Genomic DNA, 15,525 nt, shown 5'->3' on the forward strand with positions numbered 1-15,525 from the left:
TTTTAATCCCTGTGTTTTTATCCCTCCAATATCATTTAGATCAGTCTCTCTGCTCATGAGAACAACAGCAGCAGCAGTGTGTTGTGAGTGATCAGGCAGTCAGGACAGCGAGTGCTGTTACATCACTCTCTCTTATGTAATTGTCTCAAGCAAGCTATGCTGAAGTTCTGAGAGGGTGCCTGCTGAGAATTATTTGATCACTCTCTCCCATTCATTGTTTTCACTCTCTGGAAGAGTATAGACATGTGGTCCATGAAATAGCTCCAGGTCCTTTTTACTTGTCTTTTAGCACATATAAGTTAATGAATAAATAAGAAATCTAAAAATCAGATATTCCATGTGATTTTAAATATTTTCAGGGTTATCAGTGAAAACATTTTTCACTACACCAAAAAAAATTTTGTAAAATGATGTACGTTGACCTCGCCCAAAATTTTTTGGTGATGATTGAAATGAATCAATAAAATGATGTTTAAACTGTTGAAATGAACCATTCCAACAAACTTGATTTGCTACTATCAGACTTCTCAACACTATTAGATGCAGCACAGGTGGCAATGTAACTGTGTGTAAGAGGCTTATAGAACTACGTTGAAGTGTTGTTCAGCTGCTCAACACAGACCTAAATGCCTTTTAATGCTTTGATCTGGTCAAGGTCATGACTCCTCACACCAGTGAATCAGTTTGTTTGAATCAGTTTTAAATCTGAAGCATGTAATTTCATGTGCCTCTACCGTCACCAAATGGAATTGAAAAAATAATTTTCATGCAGGTTTCCCCAATGCTATTCTGTTCTTATTACGTCTTATGTTATTAAACAGTGACATGAATGGATTTGATGCTCATTGAATATGTGTTGGAGAGAAATAAGACAGAGAGAGAGAGAGAGAGAGAGAGCGCGAGCGCAATTGAGGGTTTCTGGAAGTTACTGAGCATGCAAATAAAACTGTCGGAGAAGACCTGTGTCTATATTCAGCTGCTGGTGTGTATATCCTCTTATCTTTTGTCTCCCTGTCACTGGTTCTGCTTTGGAGATTTCCCTGACACTCGGAGCTTGTCTCTGACTCTCTCTCACAAACACTCTCTGCTACCAACTTCAACACACGCTCATACAGACCCAAATGCATCTCAAACTGATCAGTGATAACATTCCCACTGTTTGACAGTGATCTGTTCAGAATTGAACTTGTGCAATGTTTAGCACTCAATGTTTCAGTCTGATGGCGACACCTAGTGGTGACAGAACAAAAATGCAGCCATGTATTATTAGTTTTTCCTTGTTTCTCCGTGCTCTCTCTCTCTCTCTTTCAACATAGTTTTTTGTGATGTTCACAGACCCCAAATGGCTGTCGACTAACCTCGGTATCCTGACATGCATCGAGTGTTCAGGCATTCACCGGGAGATGGGTGTCCACATCTCTCGCATCCAATCCATGGAACTGGACAAACTGGGAACCTCTGAACTCTTGGTTTGTTCATTGGCTCAGACATCCCCATTGCAAATATACATATACAGCAATTAAATAATATTTCATAAATTTCATTGCATTGGAACCATGACAACCTACATCTGAATTAAATACTTTTTACATTTTAGATTTGTTTTACTTTTTTGTATCTTTAGTCTCTAAAAATGATCCATCTTTCCTTGCTTTCAGCTGGCCAAGAATGTGGGGAACAGTAGTTTTAATGAAATAATGGAAGGAAATCTTCCTTGTCCCTCTCCTAAACCCACTCCTGCTAGTGACATGTGAGTATGCCAGGCCATAATACAGGCCAAAGTATAAAGTAAGTCATAATAGGCTGTGCATTACAGTGTTTTTACCACAAGATGACATATGTTACAATGATTTTACCATGATTATAGCACAATGCGAAGCAGGTATTCTTTACAGGGTCAAAATCTTTAAAAATGCCGGCAACAGCAATATAAAAAATACACCAATGTTCAACATATAGTTAAATGTATGAATAATAATAATAATAATCAGTATATACAAAAGCATGACATCTTGGTGAATTAATGTACATCCAATCAGAATTAAGAATAGGAACTGATCTGTTTTATATGATCCATGTATGTATGCTTACATGTTGCATTCTCTAACTTTATATTTTCCCAAATAACCATTAGAGCCCTATTAAAATGTTTTATTTTCAGCCCAGCATACATTTAACTGAAGTAGTCCCTCTAGTAAAAAAAAAAAAAAAAGCATTGGCTTCATTAAACTCAAAAAGAAATGTCCCTTTTTCAGGACAGATAAAAGATTAAAGATCATTTTGAAAAGATCCAAATAACTTTACAGATATTTATCGTAAAGGGTTTAAACAATGTTTTCCATGCTTGTTCAAAGAACCATAAACAATTAATGAACATGCACCTGTGGAACAGTCATTAAGACACTAACAGCTTACAGACGGTATGCAATTATGGTCATAGTTATAAAAACTTAGGACACTAAAGAGACCTTTCTACAGACTCTGAAAAAACACCAAAAGAAAGATGCCCAGGGTCCCTGTTCATCTGCATGAACGTGCCTTAGGCATACTGCATGGAGGCATGAGGACTGCAGATGTGGCCAGGGCAATAAATTGCAATGTCCGTACTGTGAGACACATAAGAGAGTGCTACAGGTAGACCGGAAGGACAGCTGATCATCCTCGCAGTGGCAGTTTACGTCTTTAGTTGTTGAATCTTTTTAGGTTCATACAAATATTTACACATGTTAAGTTTGCTGAAAAAAAAGGACGTTTCTATTTTTATATTTGAATTTTTGAATATTGTTGTAGAATAAGTGTTCATGTAGCATGTTTTTAAATATGAGTCTCTCTTATATTTTGTTTTAAGGACTGTTCGTAAGGAGTTTATAAATGCTAAGTATGTCGATCATAAGTTCGCAAGAAAGACCTGCAGCTCCGCAGCAGCTAAGATGAGTAAGCTGTTTGAAGCCGTCAGGTCACAGGACCTGCTAGCCCTCATCCAGGTGTATGCAGAGGGGGTGGAGCTTATGGAACCACTACCTAACGGAGGACAGGTAAGTGACAGCATTACATCTGAGTGTCAAGTTGATCAGTAGAGTCAAGTATGATTTAAGAACCGGTAACACAGGAACCAAAATGACAGATATCACAATTAATGTCCCTAAAATTAAAGTGTTTTGTGGCTTTTTAGTCCGTTTCTGTCAGTTCAAAGGCAATCTATATTCTAGTGTACTCCTAAAATATGACAAAATTAACTTTTAACATATATACACATTTAAAAGTGGTGATTAAAATTATAATTAACCATTAGTAGCCCTACTAAGGGGTCATACAAGCTTGTTTTTGAATTTGAAATGTACAGAGGATTCTGGTAGGAGACAGTAGGTCCAAAGAGACAGACAGTCTCACTGTGATTATCACATGATGAATGACCAATCCACATCAGAGCCTTTGAGCTCAGATTTTGAGATCTGCTGCATATCAGAAAGTAGACATGTTGGACATAACTTGAATCAGTAGCCTTGATCTTCTACCAGTTTCCTCTCTGAGAGAGACTCTTCATTCCTTTAGCCAATGACTAAGATAATGCTGCTGTCCAGCTTACAGATGAACAGCTGCCTCTGTGTGGGTACAGTCACAGAAACATCCACCTATGATTTAAAATCATCTCCATTGAGTTTATATTATATAGCGTCCGTCCTATGCATCAGCCCACAAACAATGCAGTGTCTGATTTTGGATTATTTGGGGATTTCTTTGAATCATGAAACCTGATGCACTGTCCATACTGTCACAATCAGAAATTTGTGGATCAATATTATAGAAACAATTCATCTTGTAATTCATAATTTGCTGACCTCATGTTCTATAGGTCTCTTATGATTAGGGCTGTACATTTAACAGCACAAAAATCATAATTTTCAATTATTTTCCTTGATATTGCAATTGCGATTAATGGAATTTTACCATTACTTTAATTGGGGTGGATCATTTGCTTGCCGTATTCTTTGTACTGGCTACATCCAAAATGAGTTGAGAACTGTTTTGAATGACTTAATTGGTGTTTTATACATCAGTAAATTTAGACTAGTTACTTATACTGTTTACTTCACATTGGTCATCTTAGCAACAATAAAAAAACAACGCTTTTAATCAAATTTTGAACAAATTCTACACCGAATCAAGCTATGAACATTGCATGCATCACGATCTGGTTGAATTGTGATAAGTAGGCTGTAATACTATTTGATAATATATATTTTTTCCCCATCCATATAGCTGAAATATTTATCTGTCAGATTTACTTAAAATATTACTTAAAAACCTGATACCCAAGTATCTGGTGATTCAGCGTTATTATAACAAAGTTACGTCACACAAATAATATTTAGCAACTAATAGCAAGTTGTTTCAAATGAACATTTAGGTCACTGTTTCTACTTTACGGATTTGTGAGCTAAAGACGTTCAAGGAACTTGTGATTGTTTATTTACATTATGTAACTCTAAATTCACCTTCAAATCAATATTTTGTGTTGTACATATTTATAAAAATTCCGTAAGGCTAAAAATGTGTATAAATATGTACATTTCTAAATAGAGGCTATTTATTTTTATACATTTTGTTTATTGAGCCAACAAACCATTTTTGGGTTTGTTGGAATAATGTGCTTGAGATGATTAATATTCTGTCTGAATGTGAAACGACTGAATTTGTTGTATATTTTGCAGTTTTATTAATTAAATTTTTGGGTCAGTTTTGATTTTAATGTTATGTTTAAACAGTAGCAGGTAGAGGTCGTGTGGGAGGAGTTTTTGGGAAACCTGTTTAAAACAGTTATTATTTTTGCTAATTAATTTGGTCCTGCTAGTGGCACAGAAATTACACAATTCACCTTTAAGACGCTGTCTATTAATAAATACATGCTTTCAGATTCAACTTTTAAATGAAAGTTGCTCTGTTTTTGTGGTTGTCCCCTTATAGGAAGGAGGAGAAACAGCATTGCACTATGCTGTGAGGACGGCTGACCACACCTCACTGCACCTGGTTGACTTCCTCGTCCAGAACAGGTATTAAGAATCAAACAACAAACACCTTATCTTGGTATGCATAACTTGCAATGATTTTATATCCAGTTTGTAAATATACTGTGTGTATGTATATGTGTGTGTGTGTGTGTGTGTATATATATATATATATATATATATATATATATACAACATATACACACCGATCAGCCACAACATAAAAAACACCTGCCTATTGTGTTGGTCCCAATCATACCAACACGCATCTCACCAAAATTGTAAAAATGCAACTATCTTATCAGCCAATCGTGTGGCTGCAGTGCATAAAATCACACAGATATGGGTCAGGAGCTTCAGTTAATTTTCAACCATCAGAATGGGAAAATAATGTGATCTCATTGATTTGGGCTATGACAGGATTGTTGCTGCCAGGCTGGTTTGAGTATTTCTGTAACTGTTGATCTCTTGGGATTTTCACACACACCAGTCTCTGGAATTTACTCTGAATGGTGCCAAAAACAAAAAACATCCAGTGAGGGGCAGTTCTGCGGATGGAAATGCCTTGTAGATGAGAGAGGTCAACAGAAAATGGCCAGACTGGTTTGAACTGACAAAGTCTATAGTAACTCTGATAACTAGGGATGCACCGAAATTTCGGCCACCGAAAATGTTCGGCCGAAAAAGGCATTTATTGTTTTGGCCAAAAGAGAAAAAAGGCTGAAAATATTAGCCGATATATATGCCTCTCTGCCCCTCAGTGCTCAGGTTTCACTCTCGATCGATCTAATCATAATCACGGTGCTGCCAAGCAAAGGCTGATTGCAGCAGTGTGGAAATACTATATGATCCTAATAAGCACTGCCACAATCTATACGTATACTACGCAATCTGCGTAGTGCACCAAGTCCCTAGATGTGCACCATCTTTACCTAGGAGGGCACTAGAAATTCCACCGGGTGCCCTTCCTCACGTTAAACGTTATTCAAGGACACGAAAGCAGTTGTGGAACACAGTCGATTGCTTCACGCTCACATTGCGAATGCGACAATCCTCTTGACTATAGGGGCATGAACAACGATCGCTTTCCATTGCTTGCGCGGATTGCACGCAGGTATTTATCTGCCCAAGCACCAGCACAGAGAGAGAGAGAGACTATTCAGTGCAGCCAGAAAGCTGAGCAACTTTTGTTCTTGAAGAGAAACCGGACACTTTTACTTAAATAGAAAGCAGTCCAATATGCTGTGTATAGCAATAACATTAAAATTTGTTTAGCCCTGCAAAACTTTGTTCTTCGCTTGAGGATACATCTGTCGTTTACAGTTGAGGTTGGTTTTAGTTCAATTACTATTGTTTTGCACAATCATTTTATGTTAAAGTGGAAATACGTTTACATAAACCGAGGCCCTCTACCGTTCTGTGTTCTGCCTTTTGTTATCATTAAAATGACTGTGTAGCATATTTCAACTTTTTGTATTTGCAAGATGCTACCTAGAGCTGCTAAGTTCATTACTTGACTGCTGTTTTGCATATCATTAGAGTTTTCTAGAACTATACATTTATTGGATAATTGGTAAAAAAAAAATTAAAAAAAATCTGTTCAATTTGATTGTTAAAGAACTGAATAAAGAATAATATATTTAATATTGTTATAATATATTTTCTGTCCAATTTTGGTGTGTTACTTTCAGTAAAAGTGTGATCATTTTATTGATTTGTAGTTTTTCAATTCAGATTCATTAAATTCATGAAATTAATTAAAAAGTATCATATTAATACAATTATATATCATTTAAAAAAATATATATATATTAAAATAGGTATTAAATAAAAGTCATTTTCGGTTTTCGGCCAAGTGCATCCTGAAGTTTAGGTTTTGGCCCAGAATTTTCATTTCGGTGCATCACTACTGATAACCACTCTGTACAATTATGGTGGGAAGAATATCATCTCAGAATACTTTTCTGCTGTTTTGGCGGCACGATGGGGACCTACACAATATTAGGCAGGTGGTTTTAATGTTGTGGCTGATTGGTGTGTATATGTTTGTTAACCAGGATGAGTTTTTAATATTCTTGTTTCTTAAGACACTGTGTGTTCCTAGATGTGTGTGAATGCTGTAAAAGCTCCAGAAACTTTGAAGGGATTATTATGCAGATAATAGAGTAATTTAAGTTCAGCTTCAGCTCAATTTGCTCTGTGCTGTGTGGATTAATGCTTGCATAACCACATTAGAATATCAGGTTATTCCTTAGCCTGAAGTATACTTGGCTCACATTTTAGTAAAGAATCATAATTTGATTTCTCTGAGAACAAGAAATCCAAAAAAGCATCCTGAAATGATTCCAGGTTTGCATTTAACGTTGTTTCTTGAAGAAATATGACAGCAGAGGGGAAACGATAAACCATTGTTTTGGAAAGATCCAAGCCAGAAAACGTAGATGGTATTGAATAACCTGTGTCATTCATTCAGATAGCTTGCCAAGAGTGAAGTCTGGACATTGCTTTGTACATTTTTTTGTAGACTCCCCTAAAAGATCTGCTAGTAATACTAAACCTGTCAATATAAATGTAGTCAAACACAATGTACATTCAGTGATGTCCTATATCTTAGAAGATAAAAGTTGAAAAGAAAAGAGATGTGTATTTTAATTGTTTTGATTATACCAGCAAATAAATGTTCATAAATTCAACTTTACTGCTTGTAATAAATTATTTTCATACTTTTGTGTTTAATTTTGATCCATAGTTACAAAAGCTGTAAAAATAAAACAAAATAACAACAGTTATGCAAGCCTTAATGCCCATTGTTGCAAGTTTGCAATGTTTTTCCAAAATTCACCCCGAAGCAAAATATTAATAACAATAAATAATTGTATAACAAGTGGCTTCCTACAAATTTTATGAGAATTGTATTTATTCATTTTCATCAGTCAATATCAGTGCTTGGGTCTGTCAAGGGGTTAATGTGTTTATGGTCAGACCACAAACAATCACCTACACACAGAAATTCATGTCTTTCGAAAGAGCGTCTCTGTGTAGCAAGTCAAACATTTAGCTGTATGAAATCACAAGATATGTGACACATTTCTGTAACCGTGTAGCTTCTATCTGATTTGTTTCTTCCTCTTGCTGTGATTCCCACTTGGTAAACAGAATTGGGTCACACACTTGCTTTCATACTTTGCTCACGGCTGCCCCAAATTTACTTAGCAAGAGTTGTAAGTGGCTCAGTAAATCATATATTAAATGCTTAAAGAGATCTATGGAGGAATGTGTTCAGTTATTTTGGTTTGCAGTAGGAGTCTTTTAATAAAGCGTTTAACGTTACTGTTTCTCTGTCTCCAGTGGGAATCTGGATAAACAGACAGAAAAAGGAAACACGGCTCTGCACTACTGCTGCCTGTATGAGAAACATGAATGCCTCAAACTTCTGCTGAGGGGTAAACCAGCTACTGACATCAGTGAGTATATACACAGTACAAAAGTCCTCACATGGCTTATGCATTTGCTAATGCCTAACCATAAACTCACTTCAACCAGGAGTCACAAACCTATTTGTGCACTATAATAATGCACAATCATGATATGCCTCTCTGATTAATAAAATGAAAAACCAAAAAAAGTATTTTTAATAAATTAATACAATTACATTTTTAATAGTTTTTACATAAAGCATATGCCTTTGCACTGCACAGTTTGGACACACTTGGCTGAGTTGTTTCTCATGGTTTTATAAACCTTATTCATTTAAAGTCTTATGATTAAATCCGTGAAATTAGTTTTACATGTATAAATTGTGCATACGTATAAATATAAATTAAAATGTAAACTAATCTATATGAATTTACATTTTAATGCATTGCAGGAATAGTTCACCCAAAAATGATATTTCTCTCATCATTTACTCTCCTTATGCCATCTCAAACTCATATGGTATATATCCATACAATGCAAGTCAATAGAAACTGCAGATGGCAAGAGTTATAGTGAAAAAAGAGCTACATTTTGGTCTATTTTTCACCCAAAACGGATGGAATCACTTCTGAAGACATGGATTAAACCTCTTGAGTCATATGGATTACCTTTATGCTGCCTTTATGTCCTTTTTGGAGCTTGGAAGTGTTCCTCCCCATTGGCTTGCATTGTATGGATATTTTCACATCATATCTCCATCAAAATATCTTGTTTGTGTTCTGCAGAGTTTGTCATACGAGTTTGTGACGGCTAATAAAATTTTTGTATCTCATATTCATATTTTGTTAAAGAGAATAATGACAAATACTATTTACACAGGATGCTGTAAATTTCGTAAATTAAATCATTTTGCTCGCATTTGCAAGTGAAAAGTACTGCTTGCGAATGCAGTAAATTATTTGGGCGCACCGGTGCGATTAACAGCTGATCTAACGCCCCAAGTTATGAACTTATTATTGTAGCCTACCATAAAAATTCAAACTCCCTAGTGTATTTTTCCTCATATACTAAAAACATTTAAAAGAGGTGTGTTAGATTTTATTGCATTAAAAGTGCCTTTTTTTCACTCACACGTGGCTGTGAGTACTGTCCTTTCCCTCTCTCTCTTTTCTTTGAGGGAGAGATATACCATGTGAAGATGGTTTAAGCAGAGTTTCTTGCTTGTTCTTTTATGTGGTAATATTACAGACAGTGTTTTAAATAATGATGGATTAATCCCACGCTCACACGCAAGATTCTGAGAAAACTAGCAAGTCAAATTAAAATGTGCGAATCCATAATATGCACGATAACAGTAAACGGCATGTCGATGTCCTCGTCTAACTCAACATAAGCAAAATCTACCAATAACAGCCTCTTTGCACAACTACGTGAGGATGACGTGCACCAAATTTACAGTATTCTGCTTCTAACGCAGGTGCTCTGGCTGTCGTGTAGAGGAGTGCTTGTGGGTTTCTTTTCCTTGGACCTTCAGTTGTCATGAAAATACTAGAACATCATAACCACACACTGCAACACTGTTAAAAACTCTTAAAAGGGCATATCTTGTTTGCGCTTTATAGCAAGACCATCAAGCAGCTGCATGGCTCTGCGTCAATGTGTAATAGACCGGTAGAAATGTCAACCGCTAGAAATGTATCAAGTGTCAAGTCTATCGCGTGGTTATGCAAAAACAGTGGCGAAGTACGCTCCCAAAAATGATTGGATCATAATCATCATTTTGCATTTCTCAAGGCCATCGATGATAGTGCTTTCTCGCACGCACACAAGCAAACACATAGAGCGCGAGGAGAGAGAGCGGGCATCCATGGCGTGAGAAATGCAAAATTAGGATTATAATACAATGATATTTGGGAGTGTGTATTGCATAACCTTTGTATAGCTGTAAGTGTAGACATACAGTATATAAGTAGAGGGGGGTTCAAGGTAAAAAGTTTGGAAACCATTGGTCTGGCTCATATTTACATAGAAAAAAAGAAAGAAAGAAAGAAAGAAAAACACAGTTGAAGAATTGTTTCTGGTAGTTTATGTCATATAAATATTAATATTGTATAACTTTCACGAATAACCCATTAAGCATTATTACATTATACAACAATTAAAAGACAGTTAAAACTGAAAATCCATTAATGTTGTTATGAATGTCCTGAAAGTTTGATTTGAAAGATTTAAATGTGGATGAACTAGCTACTAATCTGTTAATAATTAGTCATGCCTACAGTATTTGTTTGCTAATGGCAAATGGAAGTGTAATCTGTCATCAAATTATTTGATTATTTGTGGTTTAAGGAGATCCGTCAGGACTGATGTAGTTTGGTGAAGCCTGTAAGGTTAATTTAAGAAATGATCATTTGAAAAGGTTTATCAGAGATGTCCTTTTGTCATGGATGAATAATCTTTAGTTAATGAATCCTGTAGTTATTTAAAGGTAGTTCGCCTTGTTACACTTTTGGTGTTCCCGGCCTATACAAATTGCTTATAAATCTCTTGTTATGCTATATTATCACCAAATATTGGAATATATTTTTTTACCAAACTTGTTTTCTTTCAATTAGCAAAGGTTTGTATTTCTTTTTGGAGCTTGTTAATCGTTTACCTCATTGACCTGAGCTTATGCATCTTCGTTTTTGAGTGAAAAAAAGCATTATTTGTGGAGAAATTTGGAATAGGCTGGTAATTTTTGACCAGGAACACCAAATTAGGTAAAAAATGTTTAACACAACACAAGGGTTAAATGGATGAGTTAAAAATGGCTAATAAAACAGTCTGCAAGTGCCCAGTTAACAAGGGTGGCTTCTTTGAAAAACCTAAAATGCATCGTTTTGTGACATTTTTGCTCCGTATTTAATAAACCATTCTTCCATTTCACTTATTTCAGTTTTAATGACTTTAATATTGTTCTAAAATGTTGTAAATAGTAATAGTAAGGTGTGCCCAATCTTACAGCTGGGAACTGTAGATCAAACGTCTCCTTTCTCTTAGTTTCATAGTACATCTGATCTGAAAGCAGATCTACAAGTCAGTTTTAGGGTTGAAGAAGTTAGGCCTGAATCAGTGTGAAATGTTGTCCCATTAACAAAACATTGTGCCTCTCAAAGTTGTTAAAATGGTCTGGCTAATGTGTGTCCTCGTATTTCAGCCAATCAGAATGGAGAGACAGCTCTGGATGTGGCCAGACGGATGAGGATCGGCCAGTGCGAGGAAGCGGTGAGTGACTGCTGATGAGATCATAGTTTTGACAGCCTCTTAATAAATGGGGAGTTGACATATATATTTTTTATAAAAAAGAATTAATCCAAATTAGCTGTATATGTTTGTATGCACCTTGTATATATGTGTAAGATATCATCAATAAAATATAAAAATAAATGTGCAGTTGACGTAAAATTTTGGGGAAGTTTGACATGCCACACACCCTTTAAATCTATTTTGAATAGCATTTTGCTAATTCTCTTATCATTATGCATGCAGCTTTTATGAACTTATATTAACTGAGAAAATACATGGAATTTTTTTAGTGAAAAATCAAAACAAAAAACGATTATCACCACTGGACCATTTAAAATAGTGCAAGCAAAAGGGTGATACAGAGAAATTGTGACCATTCACAGCACCTAACCTAAAATCTTGATACTGATTAAAACTAAAAATCCATGGACATGTTATGTGTCTTCTGCTGCACGTTCTTTGTCATCTAATAACAATAGGTGGCAGCAAAGATTAGCCAATAAATATAGGCCCCAGGGTTGTAGCAACTCATTTGCTGTGAGGGGTGTGTTTGTGTTGAAAAAACTCCTGTGTGTGTTTGTGTGCTTTAGCTGGTACAAGCCGCTGCAGGAAAGTTCAATCTGAAAGTTCATGTGGAATATGAATGGAATCTCAGACTGGAGGAACTAGATGAGAGTGATGATGATCTGGATGACAAAGTGAGACATTTCCCCCTTGCACCATTTTTATAATATTCTACATAAATCATGTGCCACACAAACTGTATGATTTCTTTCTTTCATTCTCAGCCGAGTCCAATAAAGAAGAATCGTTCTCCTCGGCCACAGAGTTTCTGTCACTCATACAGTCTCTCTCCTCATGACAAGCTCTCTCTGCCTGGTTTTATTGGCCAGCATGATAAGCAACGGCTCTCGTACACTGCACTCACCAATCAGATGTACGGCGTTTCCACTGATTGCCCTTCCTCCCCGGTCTCGGATGCCCCACCTCTTCCCCCTAGGAATGCAGGCAAAGGTAACCCAGAAACCCAATAACCTCACAGCCAATTAGAAGCCATAGAATTTGAGCATAGAACATAACCTAACTAGGGCTGCCGATTAAACATGTTAATTTAGTGCGGTTTAAATGTATGAATATAATGTGTAACATAATTAATCATCCCCCGACATTTGTACTCGCATGTTGATCTGAACCTGTATGGCATTTCTTTCTTCTGTTGACCACAAAATGTTAGGTAGAATGTCAGCCTCAGTCATTCTTCACTATCATGGTATGGAAAAAGATGCAGTGAAAGAGAAGGGTGACTGAGGCTGACATACTGCATTTTGAACATTTTGTGTTCAACAGAAGAAAGAAATGCCATACAGGTTCAGAACAACATGGGGGGTGTAAATGATTACAGAATTAGAATCTTGAATGAACTTTCCCTACACTTCACGCTGTATGTTTCAGCTCATTGTTCTGTTGGAAAATGAATCGTCTTCTGAATTCCAGTTCTCTTTTAGTCCCTTTTGACCCCGCACCATCCCGCAAGGACGTTGTTTTTTGGCTTTGCTATGTGCTATGCATAATATAAATTAATTTAAAGCAACTGATCTCAGTTCTAGACACTCAAGGCTGTCATTAAAGTGTTAAACTTTCATTTGACAAAACATGGCGCCGATATCAGTTAAGTTTGTCTTTGGGAGAAATACGAAAAAAACTCCTGGAATGAAAACTTTAAACATTACGTTTTTACATTAAAATGTCTTAGTGTAAAAAGAGGAACATCTCTAGTTTAATTCGATATGCCATTTTGAACATTTCAGCAATTTATCATGAAACGGCACACTGCTAAACACAATGACCTCCTGCGAGGACAAGGAGTATTACTTACCTTAGAAATCCTATATCCATTGTGCATTATCACATTGAGCATCAATGGATGCATCCAAAAACTGGAAAATGTTACTGTCGGACGTTGTATACGGAGTTTGGATGAAAATAAAATGCATTCTTAACTGTTCTGAGACCAGTGCAATCAGACAACACACTGGAGGTTAAGTCATTCACTAATTAGGGAGCATCCTATAGCTTTCAGTTAAGTGCATTCACTCCAAACGTCCAGTGATATTTGCACCAATCAACATGGGTGTCAGACATGGGACAAAGGTAATCAGTACATAGATTCAGAATTTATAATGCTACAATTTATTTTAAAGGGTTGACAGTGATTGGACAATGCCGGCCTTCAGAATTAATTATGCTAATTTCTGATTGGTAAAATGCTCCAGCACTGGCTATCACTTTTTTGTATCACAGTGCAAAGAGAGAACATTGAGATTTTGTTCCCAATGTAGAAAAAACAACAACATTCTAACATGCAGATCAAGTAAAATAATTTGTATTTGTATAGTGTTTTATTTTTATTTGTGCTTTTCCCAATATACATTGTTCCAAAGAAGCGTTAAAGAAAATCAGCTATAATGTCTGTTATGTCTTAAAAACACGAATAACCAACACTCCTGAAACATAATAAACAATCTGATAAAAACAAAAAAATACTTTCTATAGCTTAATATTTTTTTTTACATTTCACAACTTAGGCCAGGTGTCCCCATATGAGGACATACATTTTTGGAAATAATTTGTTATTGTATATCCATGCCCTGACTTCTTTTTCAAGAGGTTTAAGGAATGCTTTTTGAATTCTTTGATTACAAGAGATGCCCCAAGACATGCCCAAATTGTGTATTTAGTCATCAGCGCACAGGTGGATACAATTTGAAAAGAGTTAATTGAGTTGTGTAAAATGTAGTGAATAGGCATGAATTCATTTTTGTTGTTTATTTAATTGTTGTAGTACATGGATTTTTTCTGCTGACATTATAGAGCAACAATTTTAGGCAAAAATTCTCAATTTAATTCAGCATGTTTTCACTCAGAGTCAGCATTATTTGAATTTACTGTATGCTAATTTAACTGATCCTAAAGTGCAAAAATGTAAAGCAAACAGTCCAGGATAGCTATAAGCGTAACAACTTGATATCTGTTCATTTTAATATAATATTTTTACTGTTTTCCTTTCTCAGACTGCTTTATGTTTTTTGTGTATTTACTTTCTGATATGACATTGTGTTTATAGGCAAACCTATGTAAAATGGCATCCTCTCTTTTTTGCCATCTTTGTCTTTGTTCCCATTTTTTTTCTCTCGCAGCTCCTCTTCTGGCTTTCCTTGGCTCTCATTCACACTATGCTACTCTCGCTAGCAGTCGGCCATACATCAGTGACTATCTGCTTTTTTATTTGCATGCACCACACTTGTTTATATAATCTATTTAATGACCTCATTCTGTGATTCTATTACCTTATGTGACACGTTTAGGGTGAATCTCACAATGCATTTCAAGAACATGCCTGTCTCATATTTCAATTATCCTACCCCCCCATAATGAAAATTATATTAGACTTAGTAGTTGCTTTACTACTACTAATTAAGATATTTTGCATTGTGGCATTTTCAAAACTGTTAAGCACATTTCCTTCTGAATTCTAATTACTATTATTGCTAATTATTGATATATGATTTGGACATGTTCTAAATGAGATTCATACAGTAAAAAAATATTTAAAGGTATATTCCATGTTCAATACAAGTTAAGCTAATTCAACAGCCGCAAGGCTCACATAATGTTTTATATGTTTTATATATTGTGATTATATCATGTTAATGATATATATCTCAATATATATTAAATTATTTTTCAATATTAACCATATCATACTGCCTATTTTTGGATAATCAAATAAGTGAATAAAATACATCCAAATACT

General features: G+C 35.6%; 1 protein-coding gene across 1 annotated transcript in view; it reads left to right on the top strand.

The window, feature by feature from the left end:
* LOC127634865 (arf-GAP with SH3 domain, ANK repeat and PH domain-containing protein 1-like) overlaps window positions 1-15,525 on the top strand; it is a 99,446-nt gene that overhangs the window by 75,503 nt on the left and 8,418 nt on the right. The window contains exons 17-24 of the mRNA XM_052114589.1: window positions 1,336-1,469; window positions 1,659-1,750; window positions 2,849-3,035; window positions 4,966-5,051; window positions 8,355-8,470; window positions 11,623-11,690; window positions 12,302-12,409; window positions 12,500-12,725. Coding sequence (XP_051970549.1) covers window positions 1,336-1,469; window positions 1,659-1,750; window positions 2,849-3,035; window positions 4,966-5,051; window positions 8,355-8,470; window positions 11,623-11,690; window positions 12,302-12,409; window positions 12,500-12,725 — 1,017 coding nt within the window. The remainder of the gene's footprint in view (window positions 1-1,335; window positions 1,470-1,658; window positions 1,751-2,848; window positions 3,036-4,965; window positions 5,052-8,354; window positions 8,471-11,622; window positions 11,691-12,301; window positions 12,410-12,499; window positions 12,726-15,525) is intronic.

The sequence above is a fragment of the Xyrauchen texanus genome, chromosome 42 (assembly GCF_025860055.1).
Source record: "Xyrauchen texanus isolate HMW12.3.18 chromosome 42, RBS_HiC_50CHRs, whole genome shotgun sequence".
Taxonomy (NCBI): Eukaryota; Metazoa; Chordata; class Actinopteri; order Cypriniformes; family Catostomidae; genus Xyrauchen; species Xyrauchen texanus.